The sequence below is a fragment of the Bradysia coprophila genome, unplaced genomic scaffold (genome assembly GCF_014529535.1).
Source record: "Bradysia coprophila strain Holo2 unplaced genomic scaffold, BU_Bcop_v1 contig_151, whole genome shotgun sequence".
Lineage (NCBI taxonomy): Eukaryota > Metazoa > Arthropoda > Insecta > Diptera > Sciaridae > Bradysia > Bradysia coprophila.
Genome location: NW_023503423.1, coordinates 7,788,182 through 7,808,939, shown reverse-complemented (window position 1 = coordinate 7,808,939; position 20,758 = coordinate 7,788,182). Strand labels below are relative to the sequence as shown.

The following is a 20,758-nucleotide window of genomic DNA, read 5'->3' as shown; positions in this document are numbered from 1 at the left end:
GGTTTAACTTCATAAAAATCAGACCACGAAACAATAAATTCATCCGAATCGTTGGTACTTTTCGATAGCGTAATATCCACCCTCCATTCACCTACTGGCACTAATGGAGTGTAGTGGTTATAAGAAACGTACGGTTTTACATATCGGTGACCCTAAAAGTCATATTTTCGTTTGTAATCATCGTGATACCCAAATTTACAATCTTACACTAAACGGACACGGGTCCAAAAAATTTCCTTTGAGCTGCCGTTTCCAATGCCTACTAAAGTAGCTAAATAACGGATGATCCATCGTGTTAAGTTGACCGCATAGCTCCATCTTCGCTCTAACCATATGCTGGCGGTATTCGGTTCTAAACTTTTTGTACGCAATTATTTCGATCTGAATTTCGAGGTAAGATTGTAAATTAGAATGGGCCGGTATAGCTCACAAGAGATTACATTGATTGGCGCTTCCAATTTGAGTCCTGGATGAATATAAAAATCAAACTTGACCAGTTTTGATGTACGATTTAGCGGACGGCAACTAATTGAAGCATTGCAATACTTTTTATTGCAGCTCCCGAAGCATTTTTGAAGGAAAACTGAAATAAACTGAAAAAAATCTTAGAGAATTTTTTTACTTAGAAAATAAATGCAAAACCTGATCCGAATTTATAAATTCGACGAATAACAGAAACAGCAGAAACGGAACAAAGTTTGTTTACAACTTCATTGTGTCGTCAGAATTAGAGTGTTTATAAGTAACACCAGAATTTATATTTGGATTCAAGTTGCACGAACACAAGTTCATCGATGTGGAAAATTGAGTGCGCTTAAAAGTTAATTGAGACGCATTGTTTAAATTTTGGTTGTACATTATTTATGAACCTGATGTTAGCACAAGATTTCTATCTCAATTTTTTTCGTATTGATGTTACAGTTATTATAAAAAGTTGAGATAGAAATATTGTGCTAACTTCAGGGACATTTTTCCACATCGATGAACTTGTGTTCGTGCAACTTGAATCCAAATATAAATTCTGGTGTTACTTATAAACACTCTAATTCTGACGACACAATGAAGTTGTAAACAAACTTTGTTCCGTTTCTGCTGTTTCTGTTATTCGTCGAATTTATAAATTCGGATCAGGTTTTGCATTTATTTTCTGAGTAAAAAAATTCTCTAAGATTTTTTTCAGTTTATTTCAGTTTTCCTTCAAAAATGCTTCGGGAGCTGCAATAAAAAGTATTGCAATGCTTCAATTAGTTGCCGTCCGCTAAATCGTACATCAAAACTGGTCAAGTTTGATTTTTATATTCATCCAGGACTCAAATTGGAAGCGCCAATCAATGTAATCTCTTGTGAGCTATACCGGCCCATTCTAATTTACAATCTTACCTCGAACTTCAGATCGAAATAATTGCATACAAAAAGTTTAGAACCGAATACCGTCAGCATATGGTGAGAACGAGGACAGAGTTATGCGGTCAACTTAACACGATGGATCATCCGTTATTTAGCTACTTTAGTAGGCATTGGAAACGGCAGCTCAAAGGAAATTTTTTGGACCCGTGTCCGTTTAGTGTAAGATTGTAAATTTGGGTATAACGACGATTATAAACGAAATTATGACTTTTAGGGTCACCGATATATAAAACCGTATGTTTCTTATAACCACTACGTTCCATTAGTGCCAGTAGGTGAATGGAGGGTGGATATTACGCTATCGAAAAGTACCAACGATTCGGATGAATTGCTAGTTTCGTGGTCCAGTTTTTATGAAATTAAACCTACCAGTGCTGTGGAATTTTGAATCATTTAATTGTTAAAATGAATTTTTATGGTTGATTGGGTTATATCATTATATTTTTTGTGCCTTACGATCATAATTTGACGTTTTTCGTCACTGTACCTGCGATCGACAAATTCAATTTTTCAGTACTTCTCATATAGAGACGTATTTGCGGCCGTAATAGTATTTTGTATGCTTGCTAAGAGATCCGAAAGTAAAGCTGTCAATTCGCGGGGCGAAAGCGGAAGCTTTCGCCCCGCGAATTGACATTTCTTTACTTTCGGTCCTCTTAGCAAGCATACAAAAGTAACTTTCACGGATGCTCTCTCCGGCCGACAATGGAATTTCATATATACTTTTTCGGACGCAATCGAGTGTGCATGGTAGTTGATGAAATTGTTGTAGAGTTTGTATAGTGATATCTTTGTTTATGTTGTTCGCAGAGGTGAGCCGGTTATCCGAAAAATCGGAATTGTCGGTTCGGTTTGAAAGTAGTAAATCGAGCTCAAAATTGGTTTCCTGATTAGTTCCTGTTTCACCAACTCACATATATGTAAAAAAAAATTGCAGTTCTCAATATAAGTGGATATAGTGCCTGCACCCAGAAAAAGAAAATTCATACAATACTCCGGGTATGTGTAAAATTCTTCGGAAAGGTGGAATATACTTCAATAATGTATATGATACATGGCCAATGTCTTCTATAGGTGGAAAACGTTGAAAACGTAGTTACGTATTTCGATTGTCAGATTTGAATATTCATGTGTTACGTATTGTGGTGATACACGTGGAATATGAATAACTTACGAGTAGGACGGAAGCTAAACGCACATCAAGTATGTTAAACGTATATAGTGGATGCTGGTCTCAGACATTGAATTTGGATCATATTTATATTTCTTAACACGAAGAAGATCAACGACAAAAAAAAATTCTCGTCAAAATACTTTCATTTTTTATTAAATAATTTCATTTTGATAAGGTAAAAGTAAAATAAAATGATCGACTCTGGTTTTTGACAATTGAAGTTTAATTGTCAAAAACCAGACTCGATCATTTTATTTTGCTTTCATTTTAATAAGTGTCCATAACTATCTTTGCCATCAAGTCGTAGCAAGTTACGCGTGCTTTATGAACTTAAATTCAATTATGTTAAAAAACGACATATCACCATTATTGTGCGCTACGTTATAACGTGCTCTGCGTAACTTATACGCCACACACGTTTATGGCTTTCAAAGTACGCTTCAACAATACGAAATGTCCACCAACACTACTGTACTGCTACATTAGAAAGATCGTTGGCTCATGATTGAGAGGTCCCCGGTTCAATTCCCAAAGAAGTCAATTTTTAATTTAAAGTATGTGTTACCAATGACTACTAAAATGTATAATAACTACTATAATAAACTGGTTAACATGGTGTAAATCGTAGGTAAATTCAATAAAATTCATATTTTCAAATCTCTGTCAAAGCGAAATACGTCTCCCACGTATTATATTCGAGCCCGCTGTATAACTTACCTTACCACACTTTTTAACAGGTGGCACGAATTAAGCACGTAAGAAATTTCGCTCAGTGTGGATGGAAAGTATCGATAAATTCCAATTTCTTTAATTCACTTATTTTGGTTAGACAGAATTGATATAATAGGAAGATCCTTAATCGGGCAGATCAGGAAAGCAATTTTGAGGTCGATTTACTATTTTCAAATAATTGATGAGGTAAAATTTTAGAATTTTGATTCGTTTCGTCAGTCTTTCTTTCCTCCACAAAAAAATAATTCTATGAGACATCTTCTGGCTGTATCAAGTTAGTTTTGCTAACTATTATCTCGTAAACCTATAAATAATAAAATTCGCCCGAAAAAACGTTATATGGGGAACTTTAAAGTTCGATGATTCTTCAAAATTTGATGGGTTGAGACACATTGTGAAAAATCAACTCCATTTCTATCTGGGACGGTGGGTATGGTCGAGTGGGGTGTCAATGGATACAGCCTGAAGTAAGCTACAAAACTCCGAGTTAGAGCTTCCTGCTACTAACTTTCCCAGCCGCCCTTCAAAAATTTCGGGTTTTTCGAGGTTTTTCACTTGTTGCGGCGGCTGGGTGGGCGTTTGTTGGTCAATAATATTCAGCTCATTGACCTTCATAAACGTGCACAATTTGACATGATTCACATCTCGCATGTTGGAGTAATTGATAAAAAACGATATCCGCGACCACTTCGGAGAAAAATTTTCTAAGGGCCATTACAGAATTGAACGACGATTCATTTGAGCCATACCTCGATCGGATCGCTGTCGGCTTGAATCCCGACTGTTCGAAGTTTTGGCGAATTCACTCTTAAAGGGTAAATGTGACGCAAGTCCTTTATCTTACTTACAAAATAACTGATATCGCTGAGGGTGACGCATTGTGCGCCGTATGCAAAAGTTGTATCAACAAAAAATTGACACAAAAAATTTGTGAAAGAAAATTTTACAAAAATAAATTTGCGTCACAAGTGGCAGATGATTCGGTTTTCTTCCGTTTAAATTCTTTCAGTACATTTTTTAACCCTTTTGCCTAACAATAGGTTCCTCAACATCTGCGACTTGTGACCCAGTTGCTGTAAATATGCTCCGTCGTCACCAAAAAAATTGTTTTACAACTTTTTTGGTAGTGGACTTTCGTCACGCCCGCTTACTAACGTGCGGGCATGATTTATTGAAAAAAATCCCTGTTGGCGTTTCTCTTTTGAATAATTAAAATTTAACAACAAAGAAAGTGCAACGTATCAACTATATTGTAAATTGGACATGAATCGATGATACGAACAAACAAAATATATCTAGTTCGTTCAGCATATTTATTTGAATAAAGTTTTGTGCTGATCCTGCATGAAACTCATAAAAAATGAACCACACACGCTCGATGTCATTGTCTTTAGACACCTATAAATTAGTACAGCTACAACGGGACAAGGTGTAAGATGTTCAAAATGGTTAGTTCGTAATCAATTGTTTCAAAAATTAATTTTTTTATTGAAAGAATTTCATTTGCAGGAGCTAATCAGTCTATTAATTGGACTGATTTTGTTAGGGAGTGGAACGTGTCAAGTCTTTGATGGTCGTGAAATATCAAGCGAAGATGATTTAACGGTAAAATTCTAATAAATGTTAAATGTTATCAGTATTCAAATTGTAATCATTATATTCAAGGCCAGTGCTGCAACTCTCTTCGGACCGAAATTATTTGGAATTCGCAGTGCAAGGCTTGGAAATTTTGGACCATTTGGTTATGGCGGTATTGGTGGAATGAAATTGGGTAAAATCGGCCCTTTACACTATGGCCACATTGGTGGCATACATGCGAACAGTTTTTTGGGTGCATCGAACCCAAACGCAGAGGAGGACGAATCTCCTGGTGGTACTGGGACACCGTCTGGAGGGAGCCAATACCACGAAATCGTCGGCAATCCTATGCAGAATGGCCTAGGAATTGACGATCACGAAAACATCGTTGGAATGCAACAAAACTGGCAAGGAATTGATGGTCCAAGTAATTTTGGATTGGAACAAAACTATCGAGGTATCGATGATCAGGCCAACTTTGTTGGAATGCAACAAAATTGGCAGGGAATCGATGGTGCAAGTAATTTTGAATTTGAACAAAACTATCGGGGAATCGATGATCAGGCTAACTTTGTTGGAATGCAACAAAATTTGCAAGGAATTGATGGTCCAAGTCATTTTGGATTGGAGCAAAACTATCGAGGAATCGATGATCAGGCCAACTTTGTTGGAATGGAACAAAATTGGCAAGGAATCGATGGTCCGAACATAGTCGGAATGTACCGAAATTATCACGGATTCGATGGTCAACAAAACATGCTTGGTATGAACCCTAATGAACAAGACGCGGTAATTATTTTCATATTTCAGTTTAGGTTCTTCATTGTGACAGAATAAATTTTTAGTGGGAGCTCGGACTTCAACCACAAATGCCTGAGAACTCCAGAGCCTTTCTGAACGATGGACTATTTGGTGTCAAAAGCGGCAAACTTGATAAATTTGAGAAAATTCCATCGTTACCATCACCACCACCGTTACCATCACCACCACCAAAGTTTCCTAAACATCCTCCAAAGATACCACCTCCATCTCTGCCTCCTCCACCGCCACCACCACCAACTCCTCCACCACCTCCAACTCCGCCACCAAATTATTACGGAGGATATGGAGGCTACAGCCACGGACATAGTCATGGCACTAATCATGCAAGCGGTCTTTATCGTCGTTATGGTGGTCATCATAACGGTCATAACAGTCACGGCTTCAACAAATTTGGAAACCATCACAGTCAGGGTCATAGGCATGGATTTAGCAAATACGGCGGAAAAGGTCATAGCGGTCAATTCTTTAGGAGCGATGCACAAGAGTTTGAAGGAAATGCACCGCAAGGCTATGAAATGCACAATCAAATGCAGCAACTGTACGAGGTAAGATAGCACCAAAAAGTAATTTGAAATTTGGATCGACCGTTTACTAATTTTTCGATTTATCAGGTACCGAATTTCAGATAAATAATGCGGTGCCACTACCAGCAACAACAAATTATTGTCAACCCAATCAACCGAATATCATCGTTATATTGTATCATCCAAGTCCACAATCGCGACAGTCATCATCAGCTAGATCATCAGTCGACGATGTATTAACCGGACTCGAAGACATTGGCTTCGACTTTGAATTTCGAGGTTTAATTGAAAATGTTTTTCTAGCACCATATCTGGGAGTGTTAGATCCAAGTGATTTGATGGATGATGAAGATGATGATGATGCGTTGTTGTTGCTGTAAAAGTTTCCTTTTGTTGATAATAAACTTTTTCTATTTTACGAAACGGACTTTGAACGAGATTGTTCGCAGATTTTGGGACGTTTAGTGAATGAAGCGGTCTGAGGTGAGGGTTTTAACTGAATTCCGAAGGGAACTCCTAATACGGTAAATATGAGAGTGTAATACACAGTATATAAACCACTGAAGGTAATGCTAATCCGCAAAAAAAACTCGGAGACCAAGTTTCGAATAAATTTCAGTGCAGTAGCGCAAATTCACTCGATTGCCGTACTTACGATTTGAATAACATTTCTATAGAAATCGTTAGCGCTACACCAAACGAAATAGCTACGACGCTGCACTTAAATTCACCCAAAACTTGGGCTCCGTATTTGTGTGATACGCTGAAGATTTGCATTACCTATTCAGTGTTTAAGCTGCGAGCGCACTTACACCGTTTAGCTCTCCGTTTACGTTTTAACAATGGAAAGTGGGAGGAGCTTCCATTGTTCACTCGTAAACGGAGTGCTAAACGGCGTAAGTGCGCTCGCAGCCTTATACAATTTGCGCCAGATCCACTCCAGCGAGATTGAGGAGTGGAACAAAATTCGAAAACAAATTCCAATCTTGCGACGAGAGCGTTCACTTCTTTTAAAGTGAATATTTTTCGTCTATTTTATACCAATAGGTATTATACCAAGGACTGAAACTATAACCGAACCATTCATGCGACTATATAGTATATACACCGACGTTGTTTTGTTTATTATTGTGGTGTGCATGTTTGCATAATAATCGTCTACCACGATGTACCGTTTCCCTGCACCAACTCTCATATAGAGTAGAGAAATTAACCCAAACATTTAAATCCCTGATTTCCGTAGGATAGATGATGGAAAATCCTTCACACAAAAATGTATGGAGAATCCTTCACACAAAAATGTATGAACGATTCTTCACACAAAAATGTATGAACGATTCTTCACACAAAAATGTATGAACGATTCTTCACACAAAAATGTATGGAGAATTCTTCACACGAAAATGTATGAAAAGTTTCATACATTTTTGTGTGAAGGATCGTTCATACATTTTTATGTGAAGTTCCATACATTTTCGTGTGAAGTATCGTTCATACATTTTTATGTGAAGTTCCATACATTTTCGTGTGAAGTATCGTTCATACATTTTTGTGTGAAGAAATTTCTTCATACATTTTTGTGTGAAGGATCGTTCATACATTTTTGTGTGAAGTATCGTTCATACATTTTTATGTGAAGTTCCATACATTTTCGTGTGAAGTATCGTTCATACATTTTTGTGTGAAGAAATTTCTTCATACATTTTTGTGTGAAGGATCGTTCATACATTTTCGTGTGAAGTATCGTTCATACATTTTTATGTGAAGTTCCATACATTTTCGTGTGAAGTATCGTTCATACATTTTTGTGTGAAGAAATTTCTTCATACATTTTTGTGTGAAGGATCGTTCATACATTTTCGTGTGAAGTATCGTTCATACATTTTTATGTGAAGTTCCATACATTTTCGTGTGAAGTATCGTTCATACATTTTTGTGTGAAGAAATTTCTTCATACATTTTTATGTGAAGTTCCATACATTTTTGTGTGAAGGATTCTTTGACAATCTAGTATTGATAGTATTGATCTTAGACGAACTAATAGTTCGTCTAAGGTATTGATAACTTCTTATAATTCTTTCACCGTTATTTTTTTTGGATTTTCTAGGAGTTTATGTTTTTTTTTTGGATTTTCTAGGAGTTTATGTTTTTTTTTGGATTTTCTAAGATTTTATGCTTTTTTTTTGGATTTTCTAGGAGTTTATGTTTTTTTTTTTTGGATTTTCTAGGAGTTTATGTTTTTTTTGGATTTTCTAAGATTTTATGCTTTTTTTTTGGATTTTCTACGTTTTTTTTGGATTTTTTCATAAATGGAAAATGCTTATTTGACCGTCCAACGTGTAGACAACGCGGTAAATAAGTTTACCTTTTTCAACGATGTAAAGGTGAGCCTCATAACCTGCGGCCACGACTGCCTCCAATTTTCTGGTTAGATTGTGATCATGGTTTGCGGTAAACAAACATTTACACTCGAAAAATTTGTTACCAACCCGAGCATCAGTAAAATATCTTGCCGACTCTCCAGACACGTTCATATACGGAATTCCGGGTAAGTCAACAACAAGGATATCCTCTTCTTTGTAAGTTTTAAGTAAAACTTCGTACAAAAAGTTTTCGGATCCTTGGAACGGCGTTATCTTACCGGATGGCCACGTATACGGCTTGTACTTGAAAGCAGACCGAATAGTTTTCTGTCGAATGGCGTCGTTCTGCTGAGGGAAACGTACACCGTAACGTTCCAAATTTGTTTTTTCGGTACGCATTTTTTGGTAATTTATCACACAGTTGCAGTCAAATGAATTCGGATCGTCTTTCATCCGGTTTTTTGTATTAGAGAACTCCCGCTTATGCGTTTTGCCTGCCTGGCACAACCATTGAACACAGGCATGTCCATTATTATTCTTCACAAACGTTGTAGCTTCTACAACTGTGTCCGAGTGTGCGAAAACAAATTCCATAATTTCTTTTCGCCTGCAAACCGTACAACCGCGATTGTACCGAACGTGCATACATATACACGCATCACGATTGCTCGTAGCACGTCTACGTTGCAGTTGGAGGCTGCCTTCGCAGTTACAATCGAACTGATCGGGCGCGCCTCTGTTCAGCCGACGTCTCGTCGGAAACGAAAAGCGATGGCTTTTGCCTGCATGGCATCGGGTGTGCAAATCGACTTTGAATCGTGTCAAATAGTTCAACGATGCTTCAGTGATCCGTTTAGAATATCGGAAAACTAATTCCAAATTGCGACGTATAGTACAACACCTACAATTGTTCTTAGATGTCTTGTGCCAACACATGTTAGTCGTATCTGCTTTCATATTGTCAAATAATGTGGAAAAGTTAGATGTTTACTCTATGAGAGTTCGCTTCAGAATGAATCGAAGAGTCGTGCCGCATATTGTTTGTAAACAGAAAATCTGTTCTCCACTCCCATATACATTTCGCAATTAAAAGAAACCAATGCAATCACATACACTACACTCTCTTTCGCAAGAGTCGTGCCGCATATTGTTTGTAAACAGAAAATTGGAAAGGAAATTAAGATGGAGACTGGTGATTAATTGAATGTATTCGTTCTAAGGTTTGCGTATTTTGATTGTAAGTAAAATTTTAGGAAAATAATTTGTTTGTGGTTTTCATGCACAGGCTGCACAAGTACAGATCGTGTGTCCGCATATGTTTGTAGATGTTTGTCATCGTGGCGTAGCTTTTGTCGCAGAATTGGTATAGAAGTGGTATAGAGTGGGTGGCTTAAGATGTAATGAACGGAAAATCATTGATATGAAGTGCTGAAGTGTTTGCTATTACGGATTGCAGGACCTTCAGAACTTTCGTTATATGTGAAGCGTACGGTCACATGTAGTTTAAGTATGATAGTAGATTACGTCCTTGATTGGAAATTTTTATTTTTCCAAGGCTCCCTGACAGGGCAAAAGTTCCAAGCAACTACGTAAATAAAGTAAGCACCCGGAAAATAAGTAAGGCTCACACACATATCAGAGAAGTATTGACTCATTTACCGGGGGTGCAATGAATAAAGTTTAGGACGTACAGTAGTATCGCTTAGTACGTTGGCGCATTATCGTGCATAATTTAGCTGTATCAAAATTCAAATCTTAAAAGAACTAACGCATATTGCGTCTCGCTTAATTGAAGCTTTTTTTTTAAAAAATTTTATGAACAAAAAGAAGTTTTCTCTTTCCCACCATTTGGGTCTTTATGAAACTGTGAAGTCATTCATAGTAACAGCAATATCCTCTTCTGATCCACTTGAATTTCCTATTTAATTTACCACATTTACACGACGTCTGCTCGTCATAAGTCCCCTGACTATACACTACGTTTGGGCCATTATTGACTCGTAGATAACGATTTTCAATGGTATAATACCTCTTGGTCGGTCATTAACGTCATTAATTGAGTTACTCTGAAGGTATCGAAAGATCGTCCATCGAAATGTCTGCAGCAATAAATACTGCTCGTCATTTGGTTATTTTATTAATAATTGGATTTGTAACATACTGCAGTTTCTCCAATGGAATCACATTGTTTTCTTTCCATCCGCCGTTGATGTTAACCGGGGTATGTAAATTTGACATGGGATTTAGTTCAGGGTGACTTCATTTTAGCTAAACATTGGACATTGGACATTAATTACCCGATTTTTTTGTTGTTGCAGTTTCTGCTTCTGATGACCGAAGCAGTGATGGTGTTTTCGAATGACAGTGCATTTCACCAGAAGCTGACCAACAGCAATCGCCTCGACTTTCACGGTGGCCTACAGTTTTGTGCTGGTATTTTCATTGCGCTTGGATTTTTGTCCATAAAGTACTCGAAAGTCGAACCGACTGACGATGAAGAGCCAAGTTTCCATAGCAATGTTGGATATGCGACATGCTTATTATCCAGCGGAGCGTTCTGCGGTGGAATATTGGCTAGATTTGGAGGAGTGTTGAAGTTACCGGTCAAATTGATTCGAATTTTCCATGCACTCTTCGGAAGTCTTGCCTACTATTTGGCATTGAATGCAATCTGCTCAGGATTGAACAGTGAGTGGCTGCAAAGTCATGTGTCACAAAACGTTATCTATGCTTTAATGGGAACTGTCATTGTTATTGGAGCAGCTGCGGTCTATACACCGATTTTTGGAATATATGACCGGGTCAAGAGACTGTTTGCGAAAGACAAAAAACGATAATCTTGAGCAACAGTTCAATGAATTCCTTTTTTACTTTAGCGTACGGTTACTCGGTTATGGTTATTCTAATTTCAAATACATTTAATTAGCCGTTTCCATTTGACTTTCATTTGATTTTCACTTCAAAATCATCGAAGGATCAGAGATTGGTGGATCATGCTGGTCACCTATTTGTTGGTTCGAACCCATTTCTCCTAGATTTTTAAAGAGGTTATTAGTGCTTCTATTTCCAGAGAACCATAAAGAACAGAGGAAAACAATTAATTAGGGACTGAAATAGTGGATCGGACTTCAGTACAGATTTTTCATGATTTTTGGAGACATTTAAATATTGGTTTTCAATCAAGTAAATACAGAGGACGTCAGTGAAATTAAGTTAGAAATTTGCTTCAGCTGATTTTCAGCTGTTCGACCGATTATAGACACTTCTATTTGCTTGAGTGCACCAGCTGAAAAGAAGATGATGAGGGATTCTTTTGAAAAACGACCTGCCGAAATACGACGCGTTTTCAAGTGAACTTCTTTATTTGTGCCTAGATAGGTATTGGTCCCCTGAACTAAAAATATTTTTTTGAAGAATTGAGAATTGAGAAGAAGCGAGATTTGATAGAAAACCGAAAACATGCACTTTTCTCGAGGGGTCACCGACTAGTTTTCGAAGTAGCAAATTTTTGCGATTTTTTGGAATTTGTGGTTTAGTCGAAGCCTAAAATGGCGGACACTGTTCTCTAGGGAATCAAAAAATCTTCCATATCCGAGTAAATCCCTATAAATCTCAATAAATCCAAAAAAAAATTCAATAAATCTGATAAATCTTGAAGAGTGCGGCACCCCTCGACTTTTCTTATGGAAATTTCTCCGTCTACACAAAACGTACAAGATCGTGTGAGGTGTCATTAGAAAGGTAATTGCATTTACATACTTTCGGGGCAAATAGTCTATATAGGGATTTATAAGCCAGAGGTTGCTAGTTCGCCCAGATGTAGACAACATGAGCAAAAATCCGTTCACTTTAGATTTTAATGTCTAGTATGTTTCACCTAATAACAAAAGGCTCTAGGCTCACTACCTGAAGTGAATGCAACCCCAACACAGATGAATTCGAGTGCAGCGCCAGGTCCAGTTCACTTTAAGATTTCAACAGAACTTTCTCGGTGTTTCAACAATATTCGTAAATGCGACACTGAGTATGCCGTTTCATGTGCTTCATTCGAATTCATCGAAAAGTAAGCATCCGTAACTTTTTGTGGTCCGCAGAAGATTACATTAACTTCAGAGCCTACATAATTTTCATGTTCGTGTGTAGGGCCAAAAACGGGGGTTTTACAGAAATTTTCTCGGGTTTTCGGCCACTTAGCTCTACGTATCTGTTCGGGACGGTTGATCTGAGGCACTAGTGAAAGTAGCCCCAACTTCGTTCGCGAATTGGCCTCGAACCAATCGTCCGAAACAGATACTGAACCATCGAAATTTTCCCCGTTAGAAGTGGTTTCAAAGTAAAAGGAACCGTCTTCCCTTTCGAATAACAGTGAGATTTATTTCACTTACTTTGACTAAATTTGGCGAATCGTTAACTTCGGTGAAATTTAGTGAATTATTGCTCAGTATAAGGCTCTGAACGGTTCCGATCCCTCATCACAATGATCATTGTCATTTTTCAGTTGCTAATGTTTTTTGATCAGAAGGAACTCAAAGTATAGATTAAGAGTCCCATAGTTTTAAACGTGCTAAAACCGTTGAAACAATTGAAGATTGAATGCCAGTGTGCATCCCTCAAAGTCAAAAAATTGCTAGCGACGATATCTGTGTCTTAAACAACGACGAGGACGTCTAGTCCAAGCGACCGGATTCAAAAACCATTTTGTCATCCATTCGTCCATCTATCTTTATTCTGAAATGTAATTCCAATTTTTGTAAAATATTCCCCGAAAACCTAAACAATAATAAAACGGTCGTGTATGTGATGCACGTATGTATAATGTATAATAATATGGAACTCTACGGATGTTTATCGCACAAGGTCGATGGCAAGGCTTGGAGCCGATTAAAAATCAAATTTTTCTCCCTTGTAAACCAAACAACTACAAAATCAAACCGACACAACGAGCTGCTGTAATTGGTAGTTGGTGAACTTCGGAACATCAATGGGCTTGATGGGCTCGCCGATATCTACAGGAGCCGGTTTTCGTGATCCCAATGCTTTGTCCGCTTCATCCAGACCCAATTTAGCTGCTTCCTTGAAGTACTGCCGTGCAATCTTTCGGTTTTTCGGCAAATCTGCCAGGCCACGGGCATGGTAGACACCAACGTTGTACAGGGCCTTTTTGTGACCCAGAGACGATGCCAGTATATAGCAATCCAACGCCATTTTCGCGTTTTTCTCGATACCAATGCCCTCTTCATAGCAAACGCCCAGATTGTAGGCAGCTGATGCATGCGAATGGCTGGTAGCCAATTTAAAATGGGACACAGCCAGGTCATAGCGATCGGATTGGATGTTAGCAACGCCCAATTGAAATTCGATGTCGCCAAGTATGTGCAGTAGACCTTGTACTGCGTCGTCGAATGTTTTTGGAGCCTCAACCTGTTGACGATTTGGATCGTTGTTCATTACAATTGGAGACGGTGCTTGCGTTTGCAACAGGAATGGGGATTCCTGAACTACTATCGAGTGACCTACCTTCGCTTTCGTTTCGCTTGCATCCTTCAGGTGATCGTTGCTTACTGGTTCAACGGATTTCTCTTTATAGGTGCGGCTGTCAAATTTGTTGTCATCGTTGAACGTCCAAACGTACCCATGTTTTGACTTTTCAGGTGCCGTACGCACCCAATGGGACAGCATAGTACTGTGGAACTCTTGGCTCGGTTGCATGAGCACTTTTGCATATTTACATTTGCCATTCCAACCATTTTGAAGATTACGCCGTTTCATACACAGAAATTGCGATGCGTACCATCCACAAATCAATGCACTGCTCTGTAAAGTGTAAAACAAAATGTTCAGCTCATTGATCCATAGGAGTGTAGGAGAAACGAGTTTACCCATGTCAGAGCGTCAACGAAGCTTCTCTGCACCTTACAATGATGTCTACCATGGACTCGTTCTCGGAAGTCCTCTTTACCGGACGACTTTGAGCCCCATTCGTTGGAAGCAGCAAATTTACGTAGAAAATTGCAGACATTTCTGCCGCCAGTTTCCTTACTCACAGCGCTGCTACCATCGGGAACTTTCGGCTCTAATCCAAATTCAAAAACTGAATTTGATGAACGCTGTCCCAAATGTCTCCGAAAATGCTTGTTTTGCTCGTACGATGACTGACTGCCATCGTACCCGTTGACTCCTTCATTACCGCAAGTCCAGGTACGTCTCGCCTCTAATACGTTACAAGTCCTTTCGACAGTATCCTTTATACGTCTCGACACATATCTGAAAAGGAGTTCTTGGTGAAACCTCTGCGTATTTCACTTTTACGACAAACATTAATGCACATCCATAGCTATGGAAAAGCTTCATTTCATCGGAAACGAAAATGCTTCATTTTCGAAGCAATTGTAAAAAATAACTATTTCCGAATACCTCAACATCGTTAAACCATCGACGCGACGGTGGTATTGTAGAATTTAGTTGTTTTCGGTTTTTGCGTATCCAATTGATATGGATGCATGAACCATATTTGTTTTGACACTTATCTGTAACACCGAGTCTGTATGACACTTCGAACGACTGGTAGATTTTTCGTTATTTTTTGTTAGGTTGAATTTCCATATCACACTGTACATTACCGGTATATTACCAGCAATACCACAAATGCAGCGAAATGTTTTGAACCGGTGGCGGAAGGTATCGTACTATAATTAATGTCGAATATGCTACTACTTCTCCACACATTCGCTTAACGAATTGTTACGATATTTGTGTAATGAATTAAAATCTGAAACTTTAAACCGAGTAGCATTATGTGTACGATCTGAAATTTTGAATCATACCAAAACCTGACCTGACCTGACACAATCAAGCCTGGTGCCTTTGCACACCATTTTTTTTTTTAACGAAGGGAGGATATGAGGAGATGAAAATATGGACCTAGATCTAAATCTTTTTGGGATTGACAGTACTCTACCGAATCTTTTTTAGAATTAATATTTAATTCCTTCGGTGATTACTTGGATCCATAAATGGGTAATCCCTAGAAGAATTAAAATTTAATCTTTTAGGCCCTGAATTTTGATGATTGTCCCGTTTCTCTTCTATATAATCTTCAGGTTATACTCTTCAATGAGTATATAGAAGAGAAACGGGCAAGGTAGGTCTAGTCCCAAACACACCGATATAGAAGTGAAACGGGCAAGGTAGGTTTAGTCCCAATCACACCAAGATCATTTTAATCCATGTTTCAGTCAGATTTTTTGGCTCATATCTGTTGACTCTTGAAAATAATGATACCTTAGACACTGAACTGACTGCAAAAGAGATGCACTTAATTTTCTCTCAGATCGAAACAGTGGTCAAACGTCCTATACTAGTTGACAAAAAAATACAACATCACAATCAACATCACAATGTCCAACATTTGCAAATTTTAGATGCATCTATTGCATAAATCGTTGTATGAATAAAAACAGCTGAAGCGACGTATGTCTAAATCTCACTGACGTCGACTGTACATTGACACACAACGCACAACATTTTGCGACTGAATTGCATAAAAACATTTTCATATTACTTTAACGACATGCCATTGAATCATCAAATGTATTTAAGTTTTTTTGTTTTATTTGCACAACTGAAATTTGCGATGTATAATTTATTGTTCGTGAATGGAAAATGTATAAAAGGAGAAAAGCTTTGTGTAAAAGTATCATTCAGCAAAATGAAGTTTATCGTAATTCTAGCTGTGCTTTGCTTCTGCGTACAAGTAAGACTTCGTTTTTAAAAACCTTATTTGTAACGCTTACTCTCATACGTGCTTTAGGCAAGCCTGCAACAGAACTTTGTACAAAGCTTCAATCAAGGTTTCGGACAAAGCTTTAATCCGGGCTTCGGGCAAGGCTCAAATCAAGGCTTCGGGCAAAGCTTCAATCCGGGCTTCGGGCAAGGCTCAAATCAAGGCTTCGGGCAAAGCTTCAATCCGAGCTTCGGGCAAGGCTCCAATCAAGGCTTCGGGCAAAGCTTCAATCCAGGCTTCGGACAAGGCTTCAATCCGGGTTTCGGACAGGGCTTCAATCCATGCTTCGGACAAAGCTTTAATCCAGGCTACGGGCCAAACCAAGGATGTCAATGCATGCAAGGTGGTGGTGAAACCAACCCTGAAATTCTAATTACGCTTCACAAAATTATGTTTCATTTGACAACTACGTCAACCACCACAACAACTACTACTACAACAACCATGGCAGCATGGTAGGAAGCTGGAGCTATAAAAAATTCGGCTTTTATAAAATTGTGAATTGAGTTTAATAAATATGTTGGCAGTAGTGACATGCTTTATTGACTTAAAGATAAAAACGCCCCGATATAAAGCGTTTATATTCGACAAGATCAACGCACTGTCTAGCACCGAAGCTGACTTTGACGTCACTCAAATAGAGGACTGAACCAATCAAAGTTGGCTATTCTTTTTCATACAATGGCTATCAAAAAATTTAAAAAAATAGTCAACAGGTGTGTTTTCGGCCTTCTAATTGAGTGATGTCAAAGTCAGCTTCGGTGCTTGACAGTGCTTTGACAAGATTCAACTGCATTTGTATTCTATTATAAGTAACATATACTGTTCCTCCTTCAGATTCCTGGTTTATGTCCATGCTTTGAATGAATTGGTAAAGAAACTAGAACGAAATTAGGTAGTGGGTTGGTGCCATAACAGTCACGTAGCCAAGTGGGTGGTCAGTTCTTTTTAAATTTTCCGATTAAATAATTATTTATGTACGAAGGTTCAGGCGATGTCCTGACAGGCTCAGCTTCGCCTTGTATTGACAGTCCCAATCTGGTTTCTGAAAGATTTGTATCTATAAAAATGCAATCTTTATTCAAGACGATAGTGGAGAACGCCCCGCTTTACTGTGACAAAAAGATACCTTTGACTTAATTCATCCATTCAATAATTTTCGTCTGAGATAGATTTTGTCAAAAAAAAAATTCTTAAGGAGAATTCTTTACGAAAATACCAAACATGACCAATAATATTGCAGGGAGAGCTTCATTTTACTGTATAATATTTTCTCGTATAAAAATTTTCCATCTAGACCTAGCTTACTTGGCTTCATTTGTGCAAACAAAATCAAAATATTTTGGGCTGTAAGATTTACAATAGTTCTTTCTCACGTAGCTTTAAATGAACAGCTAATATTTTTTCGTAATTATTATTAATTAAGATAAAAAAATGGAAATTACTTTTCCAATGACGTATAAGAACATAATTGTAGAAATAGATCATATTTTTACGTCATTAATATACCTAGTAGGTATTACATACAATAGTTATTTGTTAACCAAGGGGAAATTTCACCAAGAGCGACCGCCGCAAATTTCCTCGGTCCGAAATATATATATTTATAACACGTTGCCGGTTATTGCGACTTGTCAACTTTAGGTACACCGGAAAGTGCTGAGGTAAATAGCCTCAATACAACGTACACACACACTCCTCGGGTAATAGCCGCAGAGTCAAATTGTCGCAAAAATTTGCATGCGACATTTTGTCGTTTTGGAACCACAACAAACATTGACATTTTGGAAAAATCTTGCAAAATCAAAAACATTGAATTGTTGTCGACTTATTTTGTTTGTTTTCTTAATTTTTAAAATATTGAACGTGCTATTTGTGGCCGTCCAGTCAAATTCTTTGTGTTATATACATAATTAGTAATATTGCATGTAAAATTTTCTATAAAAAATTAATGGATCTGAATCTGGGTATACAAGACTTTACATAATTTTCAACATAGTCATATAGGACGCAACTCTAGATTCTAGCAATATTTCACAATACCTTACTGTGCAAGCAACTAACTAGTAACTAGTTGCCTTGAAAAACATTTATTTGCGAACTCAAAGTTGAATAATTCGTCGATTCATTTGGAAGTGTGCAGGTTTGTAGCAAGGCTGTATACTTTGGGGAGGTCACGCAGATACAGATACGCGGGTTACACACCACAGTTGATGATAAAATGGCCGATTTCATACATAAATTCACCTACTCTGATGATTCTCGTCGTCTTGATGATGTGGTGAAATTTTTTACATGTAAAATCATCAGAAGTGGTGTGTTCCCGCGTATCTAATAAAGTGGCGGTCTGCGTGACCTCCCCAAAGTATACAGCCTTTGTTTGTAGTGCTTAGAAAGACGCTGTGATCAAGGTCGAACGGTCCTTGAATGAAAGCTGTACGTCGAAAATCAGCACATGGTTTTCGTCTTCAGAATCTCTTGGACAGCAACAACCAAAAAAAATTGTCGATTGATAGTTAAGAGTAGTCTACTGGAAGTCCAAAGATATTACGGAAGCCGTTTTTGTTGCTGTCCAAGATGGTGACAAGAAATTTGACTACGGCGCAGAACTTCTAAAGGCTCTTTTCCCGCCACAAAGCCACTAAAAAACGAAATATCTAACAGATCTCGTTGCTACTGGTCTCATCTTTCTAATGATATCAAAGATACGTAGGTAGAGACCCGACGAATGCATTTTTAATTAGTACACAGATATTAGTATACACAGTACGGCAAAATTGCAAAAAAAAATCATTTCGAAGGCCTCAAACGTATTTCTTCGCATTGAACATGATAATATCAATCTAAAATAGTAAATTACTCTTCCAATTATTCAACTTTGCGTTCACAACCAAATTTTTTTCAACCTAAATTGATGTATAAATAATGAACGAATTTAATTAACGATTATTTATAAATGAAAAATAATCATATTCTAAGGGAATAAACATATGAAAATGATTTTGCCTTATTTTTTCTCACATTTTGTAAGATGGCATTTTCCCTGTAGTTACCAAATCATATTCAAAATATTCGCGCCTAATTTGGAACCACTTTCACGCAAATTTTGAATGTCGCATAATTTGTCGCAAAATGCGACTCTGCCGCTATTACCCGAGGAGTGTGTGTGTACGTTGTATTGAGGCTATTTATGCTGAGGGAGTCGAAGAATACCTCCAAATAAATTTCTAAAAATCAAAAATTTAACTTTTGATTTTTAGAAATTTATTTGGAGGTATTCCTCGACTCCCTTAGAACTTTCCGGTGTGCCTAAAGTGCCTGCTCGAGCATTATCCCCTACGTCATAATAAAGATCGGTGACTGGAGTGTTAGAATAATAAACAAACCACTGTTTCCATTTTTACCTATTCCTGGTTATAAAATTAACTGACTTTGTTTGTTTACGTGGACCAGCTGGTCAAACAGCTGAATCGAAATAGTGCAAAAAATTGAAAGTCATCGACTGTACTTTTGCTATTTAATTTTTTTTTAAAGAATATTCGCTTATACATTCAATATTTGCGCACATGCCAAGGAAAACCCGAATTTATATTTTTTAGAGCTTTTGTTTTCGATATTCTTTTCAAAATATTATGCAAATTTTACCATCCACCATTTCATTATATTGTTTAAATATTTACAGAGAAAGCTATTTTCGATCACCTTCTTGATAAGTCTGACGATTGCGCCAACCTTGGAAGTCTTATTCTTATAAAATTGGAAATTAGAACATGGTATAAGCTGATGTGTTATCTAAAAATTTGATTTTGTTTTAGTTTGTAAACGATCTTTTTAAAGTTGCAGCTAACATTAACGGTTCAGGTGAATGTTGCATGAAAGTGAAACTCAAGACCAGGTCCGTCGTTAAAGTTGTGGTTCTCGTAGCACCCTTTCTATTCTCTTCAAGAATATGAAAGTGATTTTTACAAACTTTCGACCATTTAAGAAGAATCAACACAACCCGTATTGTAGCTTAAATCTGAACGAAAAAATAATATATTTTTGATCAGTTAAAAACACTCAAAAGAGCAAAAGTGACGCAAGTCCATCTGACGTATTCTGAGCTGAAAAAATGTAACAACAAAATTTTGGGTCGCAAAGTGGCAGATTTTTTTAAAATTTTGTCTAGTTATAGGACTTGCGTAACGGAAGCTATGCTAACCTTTTCCTTTCTGGAAAAAGTGGGACCATCGTTTTGTGTCAAGAAATGTTGGCTTTGAGTAACAATGATCCCGGCAAAAACTCTTTCAGAGCAAAGTTGGACGCAGTCTACAGTCTATATGTGTGATAACTTCTAAAACAAGTGATATCGCTAGAGGTGACGCTGTCAGCGTCG

The 20,758-nt window shown here is 37.6% G+C and overlaps 4 protein-coding genes and 1 long non-coding RNA gene across 10 annotated transcripts in view; 3 read left to right on the top strand and 2 right to left on the bottom strand.

The window, feature by feature from the left end:
- Positions 1–854: 854 nt before the first annotated feature.
- LOC119074796 lies at positions 855–19,568 on the bottom strand. Its single transcript, XR_005087254.1, has 3 exons — positions 19,437–19,568; positions 12,585–12,587; positions 855–869 (listed from the first exon to the last, which is right to left on the bottom strand). It is a non-coding gene; the product is annotated as an uncharacterized LOC119074796 (long non-coding RNA).
- Positions 4,663–6,658, top strand: LOC119074784 (collagen alpha-1(VIII) chain-like). Of its 3 annotated transcripts, none has more exons than XM_037181062.1 (6): positions 4,663–4,761; positions 4,823–4,918; positions 4,979–5,348; positions 5,535–5,680; positions 5,737–6,258; positions 6,325–6,658. In XM_037181062.1, the coding sequence occupies exons 1-6, from the start codon at positions 4,750–4,752 to the stop codon at positions 6,340–6,342; spliced, it is 1,164 nt and encodes a 387-aa protein (XP_037036957.1). In that variant the 5' UTR covers positions 4,663–4,749; the 3' UTR covers positions 6,343–6,658. The 3 variants fall into 3 exon arrangements, with proteins under 3 accessions (XP_037036957.1, XP_037036956.1, XP_037036955.1); XM_037181061.1 differs by having other exon boundaries at positions 4,979–5,405; positions 5,592–5,680; XM_037181060.1 differs by having other exon boundaries at positions 4,979–5,680.
- LOC119074787 (cytochrome b561 domain-containing protein 1-like) lies at positions 10,610–11,555 on the top strand. The gene is made up of 2 exons (XM_037181066.1): positions 10,610–10,821; positions 10,919–11,555. The coding sequence occupies exons 1-2, from the start codon at positions 10,696–10,698 to the stop codon at positions 11,435–11,437; spliced, it is 645 nt and encodes a 214-aa protein (XP_037036961.1). The 5' UTR covers positions 10,610–10,695; the 3' UTR covers positions 11,438–11,555.
- Positions 13,302–15,158, bottom strand: LOC119074786. Its single transcript, XM_037181065.1, has 4 exons — positions 15,015–15,158; positions 14,480–14,864; positions 14,118–14,414; positions 13,302–14,021 (listed from the first exon to the last, which is right to left on the bottom strand). The coding sequence occupies exons 1-4, from the start codon at positions 15,020–15,022 to the stop codon at positions 13,527–13,529; spliced, it is 1,185 nt and encodes a 394-aa protein (XP_037036960.1). The 5' UTR covers positions 15,023–15,158; the 3' UTR covers positions 13,302–13,526.
- LOC119074789 (keratin-associated protein 21-1-like) overlaps positions 16,282–20,758 on the top strand; it is a 65,271-nt gene continuing 60,794 nt past the window's right edge. Inside the window, exons 1-3 of one of the 4 annotated variants that reach the window (XM_037181070.1) lie at positions 16,282–16,353; positions 16,411–16,642; positions 16,691–16,729. In XM_037181070.1, coding sequence (XP_037036965.1) covers positions 16,309–16,353; positions 16,411–16,642; positions 16,691–16,729 — 316 coding nt within the window. In that variant the 5' untranslated portion in view covers positions 16,282–16,308. Of the gene's footprint in view, positions 16,354–16,410; positions 16,730–20,758 lie in introns of all 4 variants that reach the window. The other 3 variants (XM_037181071.1, XM_037181068.1, XM_037181069.1) reach the window with 3 other exon arrangements.

Excerpts from the sequence above, each read along its gene's own strand:
- LOC119074784 (XM_037181060.1), top strand. Across the intron at positions 4,919-4,978 it reads CAAGCGAAGATGATTTAACG|GCCAGTGCTGCAACTCTCTT; the intron begins GTAAAATTCTAA and ends ATTATATTCAAG. Across the intron at positions 5,681-5,736 it reads ACCCTAATGAACAAGACGCG|TGGGAGCTCGGACTTCAACC; the intron begins GTAATTATTTTC and ends ATAAATTTTTAG.
- LOC119074787 (XM_037181066.1), top strand. The coding sequence starts at position 10,696 with ATGTCTGCAGCAATAAATACTGCTCGTCATTTGGTTATTTTATTAATA. Across the intron at positions 10,822-10,918 it reads CGCCGTTGATGTTAACCGGG|TTTCTGCTTCTGATGACCGA; the intron begins GTATGTAAATTT and ends TTGTTGTTGCAG.
- LOC119074786 (XM_037181065.1), bottom strand. Across the intron at positions 14,415-14,479 it reads TCGTTGACGCTCTGACATGG|AGCAGTGCATTGATTTGTGG; the intron begins GTAAACTCGTTT and ends TACACTTTACAG. Across the intron at positions 14,022-14,117 it reads CAAGCGAAACGAAAGCGAAG|GTTGAGGCTCCAAAAACATT; the intron begins GTAGGTCACTCG and ends AATCGTCAACAG.